Source organism: Lactuca sativa, chromosome 8, assembly GCF_002870075.4.
Source record: "Lactuca sativa cultivar Salinas chromosome 8, Lsat_Salinas_v11, whole genome shotgun sequence".
NCBI classification, from domain to species: domain Eukaryota; kingdom Viridiplantae; phylum Streptophyta; class Magnoliopsida; order Asterales; family Asteraceae; genus Lactuca; species Lactuca sativa.
This window is the reverse complement of record NC_056630.2, coordinates 99590592-99611474: the sequence shown is the minus strand read 5'-3', so window position 1 is coordinate 99611474 and position 20883 is coordinate 99590592. Positions and strand designations below refer to the sequence as shown.

The 20883-nt window shown below is 35.0% G+C and overlaps 2 protein-coding genes and 1 long non-coding RNA gene across 3 annotated transcripts; all 3 read right to left on the bottom strand.

Moving 5' to 3' along the window:
- Window positions 1-12283: 12283 nt before the first annotated feature.
- LOC111881721 (uncharacterized) lies at window positions 12284-13402 on the bottom strand. Its single transcript, XR_002846924.2, has 2 exons — window positions 12884-13402; window positions 12284-12543 (listed from the first exon to the last, which is right to left on the bottom strand). It is a non-coding gene; the product is annotated as an uncharacterized LOC111881721 (long non-coding RNA).
- Window positions 13403-13945: 543 nt separating this feature from the next.
- On the bottom strand, window positions 13946-14701 carry LOC111881719 (putative glycine-rich cell wall structural protein 1). The gene has a single exon (XM_023878107.3). The coding sequence runs from the start codon at window positions 14631-14633 to the stop codon at window positions 14169-14171; it is 465 nt and encodes a 154-aa protein (XP_023733875.1). The 5' UTR covers window positions 14634-14701; the 3' UTR covers window positions 13946-14168.
- Window positions 14702-18336: 3635 nt separating this feature from the next.
- On the bottom strand, window positions 18337-18950 carry LOC111881714 (uncharacterized). The gene has a single exon (XM_023878102.3). The coding sequence runs from the start codon at window positions 18859-18861 to the stop codon at window positions 18523-18525; it is 339 nt and encodes a 112-aa protein (XP_023733870.1). The 5' UTR covers window positions 18862-18950; the 3' UTR covers window positions 18337-18522.
- Window positions 18951-20883: the final 1933 nt, after the last annotated feature.

Sequence of the window (20883 nt, the reverse complement as noted above, 5' to 3'; positions counted from 1 at the left end):
TTTTTTTTTTAAAAAAAAGGAAGTTAAAATACGACTCAACAATAATAAAATAATACTTTAACGCAACAAATAATAAAAAAAGTTCAAATATAAAATAATATTTTGACAAAAAAAATAATAAAAAAGTTCAAATACATTCGCACTTAATCTTTAATATGTATCCAAGGTGTTTCAAAAGTACAAGACCTAAGTTGATTGTATAATTCAAAACACAGTCAATACATAGTTTGTCATGTAGATGCAGACAAACTTTTATGGGCATTCCAATATGTTGTGGTAAGCGCATTGGGTAATTTCGTTTCAAAAACATCGACATATAAGGAATACCGTTTACAAGTGCCAACGTAATGGCTCGGTGGGTTTGGAACTCTTCGGGACCTCTCTTGTAGAGTCTCAAATCCACAGATCTGAACCAGTGATCAAACAAGTAATCAATCAAACAACCAAGAATGAAGTAGAGAAAATGATTAATCAAGTAATGCACACGTTTATAGCATAAAAACGTTAGGTACACCTTGAGCACACACATAGGACCATGAACAACTCTCTGCAACGTCACTGACAACACTCTGACAAACTCCTATATATAGGAACAGACCAACCGCAAACAAGGTTCACGGCCGTGAACACCTACACGGCCGCAAACACCCAAACAATAAGACCAAAAGCCTACCAAGACTTATACATAAAGAAACCTAGCCCAAACCACTAAGTTATGACCTAACAATCTCCCCCTTGGTTTGGGGCTAACCTTGATTCAGTCTTTCTCGATTATGAGCACATCAGACCTCCCCATTGAACGAAGCCACATCTCATTCTCGATAATCTCAGCAGTCATCGAAGTATACTCCTTAGCAGCAGCTTCAAAAATATCTTCAGCAACCTGGATTTTATGTTGAGCCAGATAGTGTATATCCCATTTTCCAAACTGAAGCAGATCCTTCTTGTCATATATCCGAAATACACCTTCAGGAAATCTGATGACAGCAGAATCTGTGGTTTCATCATAGACCCAGTAAAGCATACTTTTTAGTGAACCATCGTTGAAGTTCTGCACAATAGGAATCTATCTCATTTGGTTAGTGGGAGGCCACATCACCGTCTTGAAAGACTCATTGGTCTTTGGATCCAGTACATCAGGGAAGCTCCTGATGAAAGATTCATCAGTCTTCATATCAGTAAAACCTTGTTTCACTTGATCTTCCAGAAAAAGCTTGAAATCTGTTGTTTGTGGATTATTGGATGGATTAGCAAAGGGAGCATTAGCAAGTTCAGACATATCAACTCTCGTCCATGAACAAAAGTCATGTTTGTCCTTGTAATACTCCACATTCGAACTTTTACGCCTCACAAGCCACGGATTCAACTTGTCATGAAAACCCCATGACACTATCCCTGACCTATCACCGTATTTGGAACCAAATCGTTTATTCTTGAGTTATGTTACAGTGAGTTGGGGTTGACCTCTGCGAGCGTTCTGATCTGAGCTCTTTTTGAACATCCACTTTTGTTTCTTAGAAAAGGATGCTTGTTGAGCTCGCTTCAAAGCAACTATGTGAGGAGCTTGAGCTGGCTCATGTTCAAATTGATCGACTATTCGAGTTGTTCTTATAGTGGGAGGATCAACCAGGGGTTCTTGTCGTGAAGCTTGGGCAAGGTTAATGGTAGAGGTCTCAGCTCTGCCTGGTTATCCTACAGATGACTTGAATTTGTCACCAAATTCCATAGCCAGCTTATTCTTGAGGTCGAAGTAACAAGCAGTCCAGGCTCCAAGGTGAGTTTGTAAATCAGAGATTTGTGTTGTCTTCAGAGAATTGTCTGCTTTAAGATCCAAGACTTGGATTTTGAGGTTTTCAATCAAAACATATCTCTCAATGATTCTATGATTCAGCACACCCATTTCTTGTAACATCCATAAATTTTACACCAAATTTAAACTTTTCGATCATAAATAAAAATCAAATAGCATTGTTTACAAAAATGTTTTCAAATCAATATCCATCAGAGTGTCCCAAAATCATAACATAAGGATGAGGAGCGGTACGGTCACGCCTTCGCCTTGCCATGATCTTCTGAAGTACCTGAAACAATAAACTGAAACTGTAAGCCCGATAGCTTAGTGAGCTACCCCCAAAATACCACTACCACACTGACAATGCCATATCAGTAACAATCAATCAATCAACATGCATATTGGCCATCGGCCTGACTGGACCGCCCTACTGGGCCTACAGTCTATCCGAATCTATCCCGAGCCTTTGGCATGACTGGTCCGCCTCGTGGGCCTGCAGTCTTCCCAGACCGCTCATAGGGTATGTTGGCCTTCAGCACAAAGCAGGACCGCCTCAACCCAACCAACAAGCAAATAACCATGTGCGCATAACTATCATATACTGGCATATACAAACATCAAACATATCTATCACGTTGATCGTCAATCAAAGAATTCTCTCATAACTAGTGTACCGACCTACTAGGTCACTAACATACCAATCCTTCCGGATCATAAGAGCATAACTTATTGTCTACCCTAATTCTGATCTAACAGATCATGACCACATATAGCATACCATAACAATAACAACTAAAGGGTCATCCTTGGTGCTGTAGACCCTATCGATATAGTGAGGATAACTGACCTTGCAGATGTCGACTCGGAAGATAAACTCCAACTTTCGGATCACTTGACACAGGCTCCACCACCTACGATCATAGTACAATATACTCATAAGTCCTTAACCTTATAAGGTACTCCATAACCCGCCAGTCAACCCCCTGGTCAAAGTCAAAGTCCTCGTCAAAGTCAACAGTCCATGTTGACCCCAACTCGTCGAGTACCCTCGGCTACCCGCCGAGTTCATTGAAGTACATTCCAACTCGCCGAGTCATCGGGGTGGCTCGTCGAGTTCCTTCGATTCTCGTTCGAACTTTAAGGCCACCCGTCGAGTTCCCTCCTTGCAACTCGACGGATTTACACGCATACATATCCTAGGGAAAACTCATCTGACTCGTCGAGTTGTTCTTCAACTCGTCAAGTCTTATGGTAATCTTCATCGGACTCACCGAGTTGTTCATCCAACTTGTCGAGTTCACGGCCATCTTCATGTGACTCGCCGAGTCCATTCAGTCCTTTTTCCAGACAGACTTGCTTTGAGCCATGCAGCGGCTCCAAATCACAGATCCGAGCTTCGAGGGCATGCTTATCACGTAAAGTTGCAAACTTTACGTGCATGCATGGATATAAAGGCTCTAAATGCCTATTTTAAGTTCTTAATGGAGCTTCATGCTCAAGAGGGACCTCAATCATGACCAAAACTGTAACTTTATGATTCTAGAATCCAAGGAGGGTCCAGATCTAAAGTTACAACCTCAGATCTAGCCCATAGCTCATCTTTCCAACTCATTATCTCACCAAAAACCCTAAAACTCAACCAATAGAAGATATTCACAAGGAAAAAGGCGATGTGGTTACCTCTAGAAGATGATAACTAAGATAAGATTCGATTCCCAAACTCTACTTGCTCAAATCTCCTTCTCCTCCAAGCCTTCTCCCTCCAAAGATCCTTTTTTAAGCTTCAAACACACAATGGGCACACACACGCGCGTATTAGGGTTTTAAGGGGCTCTTAAAGACTGCAAAGAGGCCAAAGGAGGCTGAGGCTCCTTTAAATAGAGGTGCAAACCGCGGGATTTAGGGTTTCATCTGCCAACTCCTACTCGTCGAGTAGGTCACTTAACACGCAATCCCACCCCGCTGCTACTCGACGAGTAGGTCAACCAACTCGTCGAGTAGAGCTTAACCCAATAAATCTTATTTAAACAATACCTAAGAATCAGGGCGTTACATTTCTTCCTTTAACTCTTGGACAGATGGGTCCATTCCACCTAAGTTGCCTTCCTCAATTGATATGCCTTTTCCACGAGGAGGAAGGTCTGTTGCTTCTTGTTCAGCCATGACCCTTGCAAGCCTCCCAGAGGCGATGTTGTGCGCATGCCTTGGGAGGGAGGAACCTCCAGGAACTGAAGAGCTTTAGGTTTCAAACATGGTGCTTGGATCTTCTTGGGTCGGTACGAGTGGAGTAGTAGTAGTTGTTGTGGTTCCAAGTTATGTTGGCGTGGCCTGTTCCTGAATAAGCGCTCCCGGCCTCAGGTCATGTCCTCTTCATTTCAACAGAGGTTGGGAGGTTTGAGTCATTAGAGGATCACTCGCAGATGGCATAGAATTTGGAATAACAACATGAAGGAGAGGAATCCTTGATGCTCATCCATATCAATTGTAGCACCGACCATCTGTTCTGAAGTAGGATGCATAGCTTTTTGAACGTATTCAACTCCCCCTATCTATGTTGCATGTTGTGCAACATCGTCGATATTGTCGAAGAATGAGTCGAGGTCTTCATTTGTTGGGCATTAATCGCTATGCTCGAACTCGAAATTGAAGTCTTTAATGAAACCTGACAAGTCACCACTAGAAATCTCATCAACATTATCAAATCCCTCATCATCATCATCACCTGCATCTTCACCCTCATTGTGGTCACTTTACACCTCTACATTCGTCATCTGATCATGTTCCTCTGCCATGATTGCAACAGGAGGAACTCTTTCTTCTTCATGCTCTGAAGTAGTAATAACATCATCTTCGGTTTCCATATGATTTGAGGAGCTTTAAGTCGCTGATGCATCACTAACTTCAACAAAATTTCCGAACTTCACCAATGGGTACTTTCCCTCAAACATGAATTTTCCCTTTCAGTTCTGTTTCATAAGCCCAATTGTGTTGGAACCAAGGGACTTCAGATCGATTGTTTCTCCTCTCATCTCAAGTTCCGGGTATTTCTTGTTAAAGATCATCTGAACGAACCTTGAAAACATGAGGAATTTGTCTCTGCCTTTACCTTCAATGTTGCCTACCATATCATTCAGCATGAATCTCGAGAAATTGAAGTCCAAACCGGCAGCCAAAGCAGCAATTGCTCATGTGTTGTGCAACGAGACCTCGTCAGCCCCGACTCTTCTTCCCAAAATACAGCTTAAAAATACGTGGACCAAAAACCTCCAGTAGGGTGGCAGTAACTTCTTGATAGTTGGTGGAAACACACCCTCATAACCCATGCGAACCACGATTTTTGCGGTCTGGTCTATTGGAATTTCAGTTGGAAAACCCGGTTGGTCATCGATCTGGAGAACTTCACGAATGACTTACTCGGTTATTGAGACTTTTGCTTCCGTGAATAGTAGCATCCATTGAGACAACTTCACCATCTTCTTTGAGTATTGTAGCAGTGTACCATAATTGTTTCAACAACTCTTGGTAAATGATGGGACTTGCAGTAAGAACGTACGCCAAGCAACAGTTCTTCAGTCCATGAATCATGGACTTGAAGTCGTCGTGAGCTCCTGGTGGATCCAAAAGAAAAATAGCAACATCGTGGTTTTCAGCAATCTTCAAAGAAGCCATTTCTTTAATCTGCACTTAACCAAGCCAAGTGAGAAAACCATCGATTCAAACAATTAAAATTAAGGTTTTACTCATTAAACAATTTAATTAGGCTTTAATTGATGATTGAGTGTTGGAAAAATAATGTTCATGTCCAAAAATTGGAATTCACGGTTAGAAAGGGGTTCATGGCCGTAAACGGGTTCACGGTCGTGAACCCTTCAATAGTCGTAAACCCTTCAAAGGGCCTTGAACGCCGAACAATGGTTTTTCTTTGATTAAGCCCTCGATTCATAGTCGATTTGCATGCAAAATATCTTTGTAGGGTTCGCCATAAGCATACCTGTGTGAGGAAACAAACAATTTCACTAAAAATGATGAATCAAAGATCGACAGTGAGAGAGAATCGGTGAAGTGTTCACGGGCATATACTGAAAGTGAGAGTGAAAGGGTGAATGGCCGCCAACTCCAATTTATATATATGGACCCTACCCGGTCCAAGTCTAGTGGGCTACAAACCAATGAGCTTCAAATCCAAGCCCAATACCATAATTTATTTAAAAAAAATACATTTTGAAGACTTAAAAAATAAAATAAAATCTAAAAATTTAAACTAAAATATATATTTTGTAGAGTCCCAAATCCACGGATCCAAACCGATGATCAAACAAGTAATCAATCAAACAAACAAGAATGTAGTAGAGAAAAGGATTGATCAAGCAATGCACACATTTATAGCATAAAAACGCCAGGTACACCTTGATCACACACATAAACGTGAACAACTCTCAGCAACGTCACTGACAACACTCTGACAGACTCCTATATATAGGAACAGACCAACCATAAACAAGGTTCACGGCCGTGAACACCTACACGGCCGCAAACACCCAAACACCAAGACCAAAACCCTACCAAGACTTATACATAAAGAAACCTAGCTAAACCACTAAGTTATGACCTAACATTCAAAGAGGGAAGCATGGCATAGATTGTTTGTGGCTTAAACAATGAACGATCATGCCAAACTTGTTGGCAATCAAGTAACTAGTCAAAGGCATATGCAACCAATGTCGTCGGAAAGGTGCATGTGACTCAAACCAATGTAATGACCGGTATACCTCATTGAACCCGTCAGTAAAAACTGTATGGTATGCGTAATATTGACTCTCTAACTCTTCAATCAATTGTTTTCGAATACAAAGCCATTGGTCTTCAATATACCCCAAACAAATAGCTACTGCTCGAAACCCACAATTTCCATCACCTTCTACATCATGTATATCATCGATGTAATCATGAAATATACCTCGAATACCATTCATTTGGAATGGATAATGCTTTTGGGGTTCATCATTTATGTCAATCCCACACGAAAATCTATGCCTTTGGGGTTCATCATTTAAGTCAATCCCACACGAAAAGCTATGTCTTTCACGTTCTTTATTTAAATTCACCACATTAAACCTTGACGTGGTTGATAAGTTGCATCTACGAGGAGCATGATTTGGAGGATCGGCTTTCTTTTTCTGTTGTTTCTTCACACTTGGTCCTCCACCTGTGTTTTTTGAATCGTAGGTCATATATCTCTTCTAGCTTTATCCTATAAAACATTTTCCTAGCTTTTGATTGTTTGTTGAAGTTTTCTTTAAATTTATCCACCACATACAGACGTCGTATCTGAAATATCAAACTTCCTTCAAAAGATATATGTTGAATCCAAGGGTATATTTTCACCTACATTGAAATATAAAATAATTATTTATCTAATATTTAAAAATCTATTTGTATGTTCTACTTGAACATACTAACCTGAAATCGAGTAGAAAGAAAGCATGCAAGCACATGGGAACCCACAACTGTTATGAAGTTTGCAACCACAGTTTGAGGAGTCTAACATTAAATCACCCAACCTTTGGATCTCTCCTAATATTATATCTAAAGTTTAGTTTGAAACATGGCCTCGCAGCAATTGGAAACACGACAAGTTGTGGTGATTATAGGGAACAATCAAGCTATTTTCAAAGCTTTTGTTAATCGAAGTAAGTTGTGATTGCATGAATTTATTAATCCGTTGAACAAATTTATCAAGATTAGAATTTGAAGAGTTTAAAATTTTCTTTAACTTGGAATGTTGACTCTCGGCTCTATTGGTCGTGTTGTTTCCAAAATTAAGATGTTGATCAACCCAAACAGACACAAACATTTCCTTTTACTTGTTTAACCATGTATCATCTATGTATCTCATAACACCTGTGAAGTAAAATAAATTAACAAATTAGTACATAAACAGTAAGATGAAGGTTATGATTTAGAAATATAGTTAATAAACAAGCTTACGTGGATAATTTATCAACATTGATTTGTAGTCGTTCGTAGTTTTCCGTGTATGCCGTCAATGTTGGAGACTCAACTAGTAATCTCCATAGTATTCTAAAAGATTTACGGTCTTCATCCAATGTGATAATCTTGCTGGAGATTTTTAAAATGTTCTGCTCAATATGTTATCTACAAAGTAACCGTGCCACATCCGGAAACAGTGTTTCACATACATTGATGAGTGTCAACTCTCTGTCTGTGATTATTACAAGTGGGTACATACACTTACCAAGTATTGACTTTACACAGTTTAACACCTAAGTATAGTTGGCCTCCTTTTCTATACGTATAAATGCAAAACCTACAGAGAATGTCTTTCAAATTGAGGTCGCACCAACAATTTCTACAAGCGGCTTATTATATTTGTGTGTTTTGTAAGTGGCATCTATCATCGACACATGTGGAAATGCATGTCATATCTTCCAAGACGTTGGATGAACGAAAAACAAATTCTCCAACTCATTTGAATCGCCTGTAGCAAGCTCATATAAATAATTGTTGGCGTGCAAAATGGACATAAGAACCTACATTGGAGTTTTTCCTACTTGAGAATCTTTTGTGGTGCGTTATATATCGTTTGAATTACTGATACATTATTTTCGTTTTTCCCCTTCAAGGTTGACAAAATATCACGTGGCGGCAAGTTTTTTCTTGTTAGATCTTCCACCAACCGAATATCGTCAACAGATAATTGTCTTACGAACGGATGACCCTCCATATGTTGTGCAGGTGGATGATTATGATCATCACATATCACCTCAATGGCCATTTATTATCTTCTTTTGAATACTTTCCTTCCAGTTTAAATTTACAATTACTCTTTCTGGTTCCAGATGCTCTAATCGTATTAGTAGCTTTATATTCAACCCCACGATCACACATAAGTACGACTTTATACATGAAGCCGTTGACATATGCTTTTGATCTTTTGTTGACAACGACATATCCTAGAGAGCGTGTTTTGTTTTGTGTCCACTCAAACAATTCCTCACGAGACTTGAACATCTAAAATTGAATTTTACGTGTTTCAGTTTATATGAAAACTATAAAATGTTATAAAGTAGTATAAGTATGTGACATGTTTGGTGGAAAATGCCGACTTTTTGGTAGAAGAATCTTCATCTCGAGCAAATATGTTGATTCCAAATAACTTAAACATCTCTATATACAAAAAAAACATCAAATAATGTATATTTTTAAATTTTAAAAAAATATATTAACGAAAATTAAATAGATACAATTTTTAAATTTTATGTAATCTATTGAAAAACTATGTAATTTATGTACAATATTTAAAATTTACATAAATTATATTAAACAATTTTTTGATAAAAATGTAAATAGATTTTGGTTAAAATAAATAAATATATGTAACAACTATAAAAGACTATTATAAAATTTAATGTTTTAAAAAACAATATTATAAAATTTAATGTTTTAAAAACACTATTATAAATATATGTTACAACGATAGTAATTTGTTTATATTAAACGATTTGTTTATATAATAAACAATTGCATACAAGTCTTATAGTGTGATATCAAGTTTTAAACGATATATTGAATCGCATGTTTTACATATTGAGTTGCATAAATAAATATAGCACCAATTATTAAAAGTATACATTTAATGGGGTAGAAATTGAAATATCTTCTAAAAAGATAGGTTGTAAACGTAAAATTATAAGATATAAACTGCTTACTTTTTCTTTTAACCCTAGCAAAAAAATCAGCCAGAGAAGTAACCAAAACTGCGTGACTTCTAGCGTTTTCCGGTGATATCATGCGATTTCCGACAAGGTTTTTTTGAGCATCTCTTTCTCCTATTCTTTGTCCGACGATGATTGCAATGGTTTAGGTGACGATTCAACCTCTAGATGAAATATACGTGGTGATTCCTTCGACTTCAGTGATATCCGGTGACTTCAGGCGATTTCCGGCGAGATTCTTTTAACTTCTCTTCCTTTCGTTCTTTGTCCCACGGTGATGGCAGTCGTTCAGGTGACGATTCAACCGCCAAGTAAGAGGGAGGCAGCGATTCCGTCAACTTCAGGTGGTCCTGGTGACGTTTCAGACTATTTTCGGCGAGGTTTCACGCTTCAAGCGGTTTCCGGCGACGTTTCAGACTTATCTTTCTCTCGTTCTTTCAGTCGCTATTTTCTTTTTCACGTTCCTCCTCTCTTCTCCGGCAACGTCGGCAATGTTAATGGTGGCAGTATATCGTCGGCGGTGGTTGAAGATAATGTTGATGGGTTTATACAAATAATCATATGTGTGCATGTAACCCTAGAGTTGGACCTATGTTTTCACTATTACTTATACAACTTTATGAACATAAAAAGAAACCTGGCATGCTAGTACTATTTTCGAAATCCACATAGAAGAATAGAATACATACCTTTTGTTGTTATATAGTAATAACAACTAGTTCCTTGAATTTCCTTAGCTCTTGAAAGCAAGTACCACAAGTGTAGTACCTCTAATGGCTCACAAACACACTAGGTGAAAGGATGAATATATGAGAGAGGAGAGAAGGGTATCTTACCCTAGATTTTGTCCCTTTTAGGGTTTACCAAGGCTTGGACGAAATCTTAGTGCCTTAGGGTGCTATTTATACTTAAGGCTAACTAGGGTTTCAATGTGTAAACCCTAATCCCTTAGCTTATGGCCTAAGCAAGTCCATGGACTCCTTTCCTTAAGCCTTTGGACGAAAACTCCTAGATCCTTCTAGGATTTTCGTTTAAGCCTTAATAAAGGTGATCCAATGGCCCAAAGCCTCAACTATTGAATAATTACAAAATAGCCCCTGCACTTTCAGTCAGTTCCTTTAATCCCAAAATTAATTCTAAATTAATTTCTGATTAAATACTAATTAATAATATGATTCCAAATTAATATATTATTCATATAATATATTAAAAAATCATATTTATACCCTAATTTATTATTCTTAACGATAAACCAACCTCTCTCCACAACAATCATCTTGTGTAGTCACCAGTGTGAAGGCAACCCAAAATGATCATGCACAATCGGGTCAAGTACATACCAAAATAGTTATGGACTTAGACACTAATCCAACAAATGTTTCCCGAAAGTTATTAGATTTTAACAGATTTGTTTATTATTTGTGATTATTACGTAATCATTTTTATTTTACTTGTTTATATTATACATGTATCATGTATTATTGTTTGATTAACTGAAAAAAAATGTTCTTCAATTTACTATGTAATTGTTGGTTGTTGTTGGTTGTAGTTTATAAATTGTTTTAATTTATGAAAAATTGAACACACTTCACATAGATGAAGGTGCAGTCTTCCATAAAAAAAGATTTAAATTACACAGTGCGCTGTCTTCTATGTAATACACTGTCTTCTATGTAACATTGTTTAGTTATTGGTTAATAACTATGAAATTCTACAAAAATGTAATTGAAAAAAATCAAATACCTAAAAAGTAATAATTGCAGGAGTATGAAGATAAAAACAGAGATATTAATAACAGCTCCCTATCATTAACACTCTAGATCTAGATGGCTAATCATAACTTTTGATAACCACATGTAATTACTTTAGCTAATTTTATAGTTATCCAACAATTTTAATCAACATTCAGAGTAATTATTATAGTCACCATCCTTAATTTACAACACAATGTCTATTATAAAAAATTTAGACGAAATCCTTATAAAGAATAACATTGATTTCAGAAATCTATCCATTGATAAAAGACCCAACTATGAAATGTAAGTATAATAGCATTATATGTATAATTGAAATTATAGTGTTGTTATGTGTATGGAAATTAAAGTACAATCGTATTATGTTTAAAAAAAATAAAGCAAATTATTGTCATATGAAACACATGGAAGTATGTAGCTATTATGTATAAATAAATATGAATATTTATGCTTATTTCGAGGTTTCGGTTACTAGAACCGAAACTTTTGCTTAAAAGGGAATCGGTTACTATAAAAGAATGTGGAACTTACAAATAACAAAAAGTTTCTATTATATTTTCAAATCTAGATCTTGTGTTCTCTAAAAGAAAATGGAACATTTATGTGTTGTTTGGTTCGCAGAATGTTGCTGAAGGAATTTGAATTGGAATTGGAAAAGGAATCTGTTAGGAATTTGAATCCAATTCCATATGTTGTTTGGTTGGCAGGAAATGGAATTGGAATTAATTTCAGATTCTATTTGGTTCAAGGAAATGGAATTGGAATTTAGTTAAAATGACAGAATTGTCATTTTTTATTACACTGTCAAAAATTATGTTTTTTTGTGTTTATACTTTTTTTTGTCATTACTTGCCAATTAACATTTCATATATACATATTTAGATATCTAAAAATCCATGTTCTTTTACACATGTAAGTCTAGTTTCGAGACTTCACAAATTTTATTCTAATTTGCATAAAACAATCAAGCAGCTTCAATGAAAATTACGATCCAAAAAGCATTAAACAAACCATCATCAGTATTAGGTCTTCAATAACATGAAAGTAACACAATTTGCCATTTTAACATCTATCTTTCTATCATTATATCTAATCTCCATGAAAATATTATGAAGTAATTGTCTTCAATTTAATACAAATAAACCATTGAACTCCCATCCCTGCAACATTTGAATGTTCAACAACCTAGAACACCAATGTTTTCTTCCACAATGTTGAAATATTGATGATACATAGGATCTAGGGAGTACTTAAGCTATAACTGCAAATCATAAATGATGGTGAGGATCAACATATTTACTTACCAGAAGATTTAAAATAGATTCAAACAAAAAACATATATGTCAAAAAATAGTTCAAAAGAAAAAATAGGTTGTATGTGTTATGGTGCGTCTCTTTCCAGCAAATAGATCTAAAACATCACAGTCAATTTTGACAGATGTTGTTGTGAATACAAAATAAATCAGTTCTGTCAGGTATAAACCATCATGTTTTCTGTTTTACATGATCCAAATCGAGATTTCTCAAGAAATTAAGAGATGGATAAAGAAAAGAGAACGAGAGTGAGAGACAGCGAGATCGAGAGTAAGAAAGAGATTTACCTGGCAGAAGACGAGATGTAGAAGACGAGTGTTGTGTTGAAGTCGGTTGCAATCTGATTTTGACGTAGAGATGGAGAATACGTGAGATAGGGTTAGAATGATTTTGTGAAATTAAAAGGGTATAATTGTACTTTTCACTTTCCTAGATGGTATGGAATTAATTCCCTCCTTTCTTTGAAGGAAAGTATTTTCCTCCATTTGATGGAATGTTTGCTCATTTAGGAATCATTTTCCTTTCCTTAATGTTGAACCAAACGCCGGAATCCAAAGGAATTGGATTCCTTTTCCCCCGAATTCCATTCAATTCCGACGAACCAAACCCAATAAGGGTTGTGAAACCGGGTTATTTAACTTCTTATTATTGGACTTCATGACGTGTGTTATTCTGTTACTAAATTAGGGCATCCCATTCCGTTGATATTATATAGGTAACTACCTACGGAAATTTTCCATAGCTATTTTCAGGGCCGACGGTGGGCAACCCGGGCGACCGCCCAGGGCCCACGACTCCAAATGACCCGAAATTTATGAGCTATGTAGTGTGTATATATATATATATATATATATATATATATATATATATATATATATATATATATATATATATATATATATATATATATATATATATATATATATATATATTACCTAAATCATTTTTAGGGTTCAAAGTTGGTTGGAACCCAAATTAACTCAAAAGATAAACAATTTAGTTTGATTGTTATTTCTAATTAAACACGTCTATATTGAAGAGTAATTGATATTTTTTTGATTCTTTATTATATTTATTTTTTAGAGGTTTTTTTGTTTTTTTACCCCAGCCCATATATATTTAAACCGGCTCTGGCTATTTTTTATAGCTAAACCATATGGTTTTCTAGTAGTGTTTATGATTGGCTTTTGGCTTTTTATTGATATAACTCTCACAACATCAACATGATGACTTTAAGTTGGGTGTGGCATGATACTATTTAGAACTAAGTTTTACCTTTCGTAAAAAACGAGGTTAACACAAATTAATTATACTATAATTTTATGGATGACTGGAAAGCAACCTGATCATTTGCCAAAGAAGAAAACAGGATATTACATTATAATGGCATGCAGTACAATCATGAACTACGAACCACAATTTGTTGTTAAACTAAAAGCATTCCAACAAATGCACTGTTCATCATAACCTAAAAGCGACTTAATACACAAGTAACCATTTTAATTAATGCATGCATGCATGCATAACTTATTCATAAATCTTCCAAGAAAAAGATAATTAGTACGTATTTTCTTATTTGCGATCATCTCCACCACCTCCACGCCCATGCCCAGACCCAGACCCAGACCCATAGCCACTTCCCTCACCAGACCCTCCTCCACGTCCACCGCCTCCACCTCCACCTCCACCACCACCGCCGCCGCCGCCACCTCCGCCTCCCCGGCCTCCTGAACCAGATCCAGCATGAGAACCAGCAGAGGAGCCAGCTTCTGAGCCTGCTCCTCCCCCTCCTCCTCCGGAAGAACTAGAGCTCGAGGAGCTGGAAGATGAGCTAGAACCAGAGCTTCCTGCACCTGCACCAGACCCAGACCCTGAACCACCTCCTCCGAGTCCAATACCGATTCCAGTACCTATACCTATACCTACTCCACCCAAATCCAAACCCAAGTCCTTTCTCGCCACCCGACTCTCTGACACCATAACTAAAGTTGAAAGTACTAGCAAGCTAGCGAGGCTCATTGCCTTCATTTTCGCCATATACCTTAAGCCTTTATTTATCAAAAGAAATGTTTAGCTTATTGTTTGGTGATTGCTCCGAAACCATAGGTCTACTTATAGGTGTAGAGGGTGGGTGAATAACTAAAAACGAAGTGAAAGTGGTGGACACATGGATCGATTATTAACATTGGTATTTCGGTGTTGAAAACTGGTGAATGACAATTTTTTGGTCCCCACCGCTTTTTGTTCTTTTTTAGGAGTATTTGCTTATGTTTTCTCGCCTAAAAACTCGGTGAAGTGTGAAAGAAGCATAGAATTGTGGCTGAAAATGGGTCGAGCATGCTAGTGGATACTCGTATAGTGGCCAAAGTTACCATGATTGGCATTATTGTTGCTCAACCCACGATCAATTGCACTTTAAATGATAGTGGAACTCTCCAATTATTTAGTTACACCTAAAAAAATATAAAATCCACACCAATCACCGTCCAAAATTCTAAATAAGATGTGGTTAATACGAAGAAGATAAGGATCTCCCGCCAGCTGACCTCAAAATGCGGTAGAGATTATCTGGAAAAAAAAAAGGAAAAAAAAAACTCGTTTTTAAGTGTTTGTCGATGATATGGAATTCTGTAAATGGGGCATTTTTTAGAACTCTTGTCGTTCGTTAATTATTGTGTAATTCAAAACCATGATATAGTATAGTTCAAAATATTTAAGTTATCTTTTAGCTAAGTTTCGGCCATATATGCTGGTGTTAGATGTACGTTTTGAAAGTGATCATGTGTTAACTTATTAATTAGTTAATCCACGTGTACATATTTGTTTTTGGCTGATAAAGCGATTGTCATCTAGCGTTCCCAGGCCATGAATCCGATTCCATTAAAGACATTTGAGACTAGAATCCAACTTGGATTATCTGATGCTCCAAGGAAATAATAAGGGATATTTGAATTATCATGAACAGAAGAATTGCCAGCATCTGATCACTGAGACATAATTGAAGAAATGAAGAAATGAAAGAATCAAAGAAAGGAAGGATCATCGCTATGATACCATGTTTGAGTTTACAGAGAGAAAGGGAGAAACTTCATTCATTTCATTGAAGAAAAAGTTACAAACCAAATGAGAGGATTAAACTATATATATGTATGTATGTATAGAGACTTATTAACTAATTAGGCTAATGAGTGTTCTAACAAGTTGTAACTGTGTACACGTGGATTAACTAATTAAGTTAACATCACCTGATAGTATAAAATTAATGATCAAAATTATGTAATTCACCTCGAGAAAACAGGCGTCAGAATATTTCTATTTTCGTTGGTGTTTTTTCTTATAGAGACAATTATACTTTATTAATCAAACACCCTTTCCGTATGGTTGTATCTTCACACTTTGAATTTTTTATCGACAACAATATTAAACAATTAAACTTCAGTGTAACTGATTCAGTTTAACAAATATGCTTGTTTTAAAGCGGTGTTTTGCCTCATAATCGAAGGTCTATATATATTATCCTTTTTTTTTTCTATTTACTTAAAGAAGTTACTAGCTATTGGAAACACAGGTTTATCTCATTTTCAAAAATGGTTTTATAATATGTTTAAACACGATTTTCGAACCATAAACTTATTTAAAATTGACAAATGTTTATATGTCTATGTTCTCTTCGGTGTTCATATATACATTCATTTTGGTATATTATGCGCCCAAAACACAATTAAAATCTATAAGAAATTAATTCTTAAAGTGAATTAATTAGTTGAAATAATTAAGAAGCGAGGTTAAGTATGTTTTTAGTCGGTCAACATAACTGGGATGATGGAATGAAATGGATATATAAGATTATAAGTAAAAAAGTTTAGTAGCCTTGTTAATGCAAACCGAATTAGTTTGGGTTCATTAAACTTGTGTGTAATTGTCAATCATATGTGTACGCATGCACAATTGGTCGACCAGCAAAAGTTCAGGAGCTTTTCACCAAATATTTTATTTTTCATAACCGAAATTTGAGTTTTAAAAACCTTATTAAATCACCAAATTAAACACTCGCCAATTACAACCTTAAAGTTTAATTTGTCTTCAATTATTGAGTGTCGTAACTAGATTTTCTTAGGTTCGGGCGGCCTAGATGAACCGCTTCTAGTTCTTGTATCCCTAGAAACAAACGTCTAGTTACAAGCGAACTTGTGTTAAAAATACTGTTAAACATAAACCTCAACAGTCTTTTATTTTATTTGTTTTAGTGTATTTCCATAATATTTTTCCTATGGTTACAAATATGTGGCACTAAGTCAAGAGGGTAGTTTCTTTCTAACTTAGGCCTCGTTTGATACGCATCTTTCCAGGTCTAAACAGATCTTTCTAGCTTAATGGACCGGAAAGATTGTTTGATTTACACAAAAGAAGTGGTCTTTCCCGGTAAGATATGTCTTTCCCAGAAAGCCCCAAAACCATATCTTTCTGGCTAAATGGGCTGGAAAGACAATTATAAACCAAACCCTGCCTCTTTCTTTCTTTATTGGATTATTAATTTTTTTTAAATAACTTTTTTTAAATTTATTTTTTTATTGAATTATTACTTTTTTTTCATTATTCAACACGGTCAATCAAACAGCATGGTTTCTTTCCCAGTCAGAAAACTTTCCCAGACAACACTTTACCAGACAACACTTTATCAGACAGAAACTATCAAATGAGACCTTAGTGCATGTAATAAGGTAAATCTCCCTATTCTAATTCTAATAAATAAATAAATTTGCTCTTCTATTGACAAGTGTCATATTATTAGAATTCCTCATTAATAACTATATATAATCGATCATGTCATTTGTCAATATATTAATTATCAATTTTTAATTTCAAATTTTAAAATTTTCACTCTAATTACATTAAATTAATTATTGATTCTCTATTTTAAGTTTTAGATTTTAAATTTTTTCATTATAATTATATTAAATTAATAACATTACGTTAAAAATAAAATAAAATTAATATAGATTATAAAGTGATATAACTTCACATATTTATTTAAATCAGCAATGATCATCCTTAATAAATCAAAATCTTTTTGTCACATGTCCTCTTCTTCTTCATTTGGACACATGGTATTTTCTATTTTTCATTTGTCATTTTATTTTGTTAAATTAAAATTCCAAATTTAATATGTAAGGTATTTATTAGAAATAATTTATATATATAATGTATTCAATGTATTAAATCCTCTTTAATTTTAACAATTTAAAATTTTTCTTATTTTCCTTATAAATTCAAACTTCTCAAATTATTAAAATTTCATATTTATTTTTTTTAAATAAACTCATGTAATAAATGGGTCTCATACCTAGTAATTTATATAACTAAAAAATATCTCTTAAGTAATAATTTATTTAAAATAATTGATTAATAATTTTAATTTTTAATATGAAAATTTAATTAATTTAATAGTTATGGTTCTCATGGGTTATAAACTAGTCACTTAATACATACAAGTATACAACTATAAACGGTTGTTTCCGTTTCTTACTTAATCTAGACAATATGATTTAATGAGTAATTAAGTAAAAAATATATATATAAGTTAATGGGTTATGTCAAACAAAATATAGCTTAATGTGTTATACATCAATCCTTAACATATTTATCCTTTTTACCTCCTAAAACCCATCTTGTGAAGAATTGATGAATATTGTTAAATTTTATATATATTCTTTTATTTGTTGAAATGTAAAGTGCTCAATTGGTCAAATTCAAAACTGTTCATTCAATCTCGAAAAAAGATACAAACTATGTATACAACATTACCACTTAACTCTTACATAAAAAGAAGATACAACTCCTTTCAAGTACAAATGGCTAGTATTTCCATTCATTTATTCAGATATAACTAGTTACAAATACGATTACGTTTCATATACTTCCTTACTTAATCGCCACCTCGGTGTCCTGAACCAGCATGGGAGCCTGCAGATGATCCTGCAGATGACCCTGCAGATGACCCTGCTTCAGAATCACCTCCTCCATTGCCACTAGTGCTTGAGCTAGAGGAGCTTGAAGAGGAGGAGGAGGAAGATCTCGAACCAGATCCAGATCCAGCCCCTGCTCCAGAACCGCTTCCACTGCCTCCGATGCCAACACCTGTCCCGATACCAACCCCTACGCCACCAAAATCTATACCTAAATTCTTGCGGGCAACTCGGCCCTGTGCACCTAAAATGGCTGAAGAAGCAAGAAGCAAAGCTAGAAGTAGTAGTAGGAACTTCATGGATGGTTGGAAGAAGTGTACTATAATCAATATGTGTGTGTATACGATATGACTTGGTATGAATGTCGAGGTTTAATCATTAATGAAATTGTGATATTAGCGTAAAGATTATTTACGTATTTATAGTAGTTTTGCATGGTGGATTGGACACGTTGTGGCGAAAGTGGAGAAATTGTAATGAGCTGTACTTTAATTATGCTAGTGGACTCCAAAAAGTCAACAATCTTGTGGCTGAGTATAACCCAAAATGTCGAGATTGAAGGGTTTCTGACAAGTGTCTGCCGACCCCTTTGAGGACTTTATGATTTTATCGGATAATTTCTTTCATTTATTTTCAAAATGAACATCTCCACTTAATTTAATTCCACGAATATTTTTTTGTGGAATTTTAACTATCGAACTAAAATCTAAATTACAACAAATGAATGAATGATGGCATTCCCATCTGTTAATTGCTTCAAAAAAAATTAATAATTCGATTTTATTTATAAAAAAAAAAACATCTAGTTACACCAACGTTTTTGTATATTTTTTAGAAAAAAAAATAATGAAAGGAATATTTTTCATAATTCTTTAGCTGGTATGTTAAAGTTATATTTTATAAAAACTACTAGGTGAATGCTTTTACATTTGCAGAATAAAGTTATATAACTTTTAGTGTGTTTTCTTTGGCTAATGAGTTGCAGATTCCTCAATCTTCAATGTGGAAAAAACAAAAAAGGAAGGGCTTTGAGGTCGTTGTCCCAACGTTCTAGTGGTCGATTTGGGGTTTTCGGAGCTATTGTTTGTTTTATTTTAACTCATACCACCTCAAGATTGAAGGTTGTAGGATTTAAAAAATTGAGACCTCTCCGCTATAAAATTTTGTAGTGTTTTAGTCTCAAAAGCACACCTTAATTGTAGTTTGAAACTATTGCTTTTTTAATATGATGGCACCTACAAAAGATACAATTATGATAAAATTGTGTTTTAGTGTTTTCTAGGTAGACTTGAATCTATGTCTTTTATTTGAAAAAATCACTCGTTAACAGATACTACAAAAAGGTACATAGAACTCGCTTAATAGGACCCGGTTACTTAAATAAACGGGTTATATTATGTAAAAACCGGGCTTTATAATGGGGATTGTTATAAGACCCGACTTAAAACAAAATCCGGGTCATATGCTATGCTTAAATACCCCGGACTCATTTTAAAAACCGGGCCTTTTAGCTATATAATAATAGATCCCGGATTTTAACTTACAACCGAGTTCTATGTGTATGGCACATATCATATCAGTGTGTCATAGGACCCATTTTTTAACAACCGGGATTTTTTACAAGAATAACGGAAACATCATAATTGTTGGTCTAAGTGTGTAATCAAGTCAATCAATTTGATACGCTTTGAAGCAGCTTCAAAGAGTAACTAGAAGGTCAAACTCTATCTAGCCTCTTGAGTTTTTAGTTAAACTTGTTAAAGAAATCATTAGTTTCAAATTTGGATCGATTATATATTGACAAATACAAAAATACAAACTTTTACATTGAAGAGCAATAAGATTATTTTTACAATTTATTTCAACGAAACAATAATTGACATAGTTAAAACTTAGAATGAACGTAAAATTAGTCAAAAACATTAATGGGTAAATTTGCGCTCCGAAGATCCGTTTTCAATTTTCCTTGACAAAACCTATAAAAGAAAAAACTATAACATGCAATAAAAATTATGATTAGTGGACTACATTAATAAAAACACCTAAGCCATGTATGATTGTAAAGGCATTATATTTTTTTGCACAAATAGAATTGGGGGTATTTATGTCATTCACACCAAAGTAGTAAAACCTAAAAGCTTTAATGAGACTTCAAAGTTATCTTTTATTTGTCTAAGAGCTCAGCTAGCCCAATGTCTTCTGGTATGAACTGTTTTTGAAGATACCAACAACAAAAAAAAAAAAATACAAAACTAAGTAGTGTTACTCGTATTTAAACTATAAAATATAAACAAATAGTATAAGACGATAAAACATACATT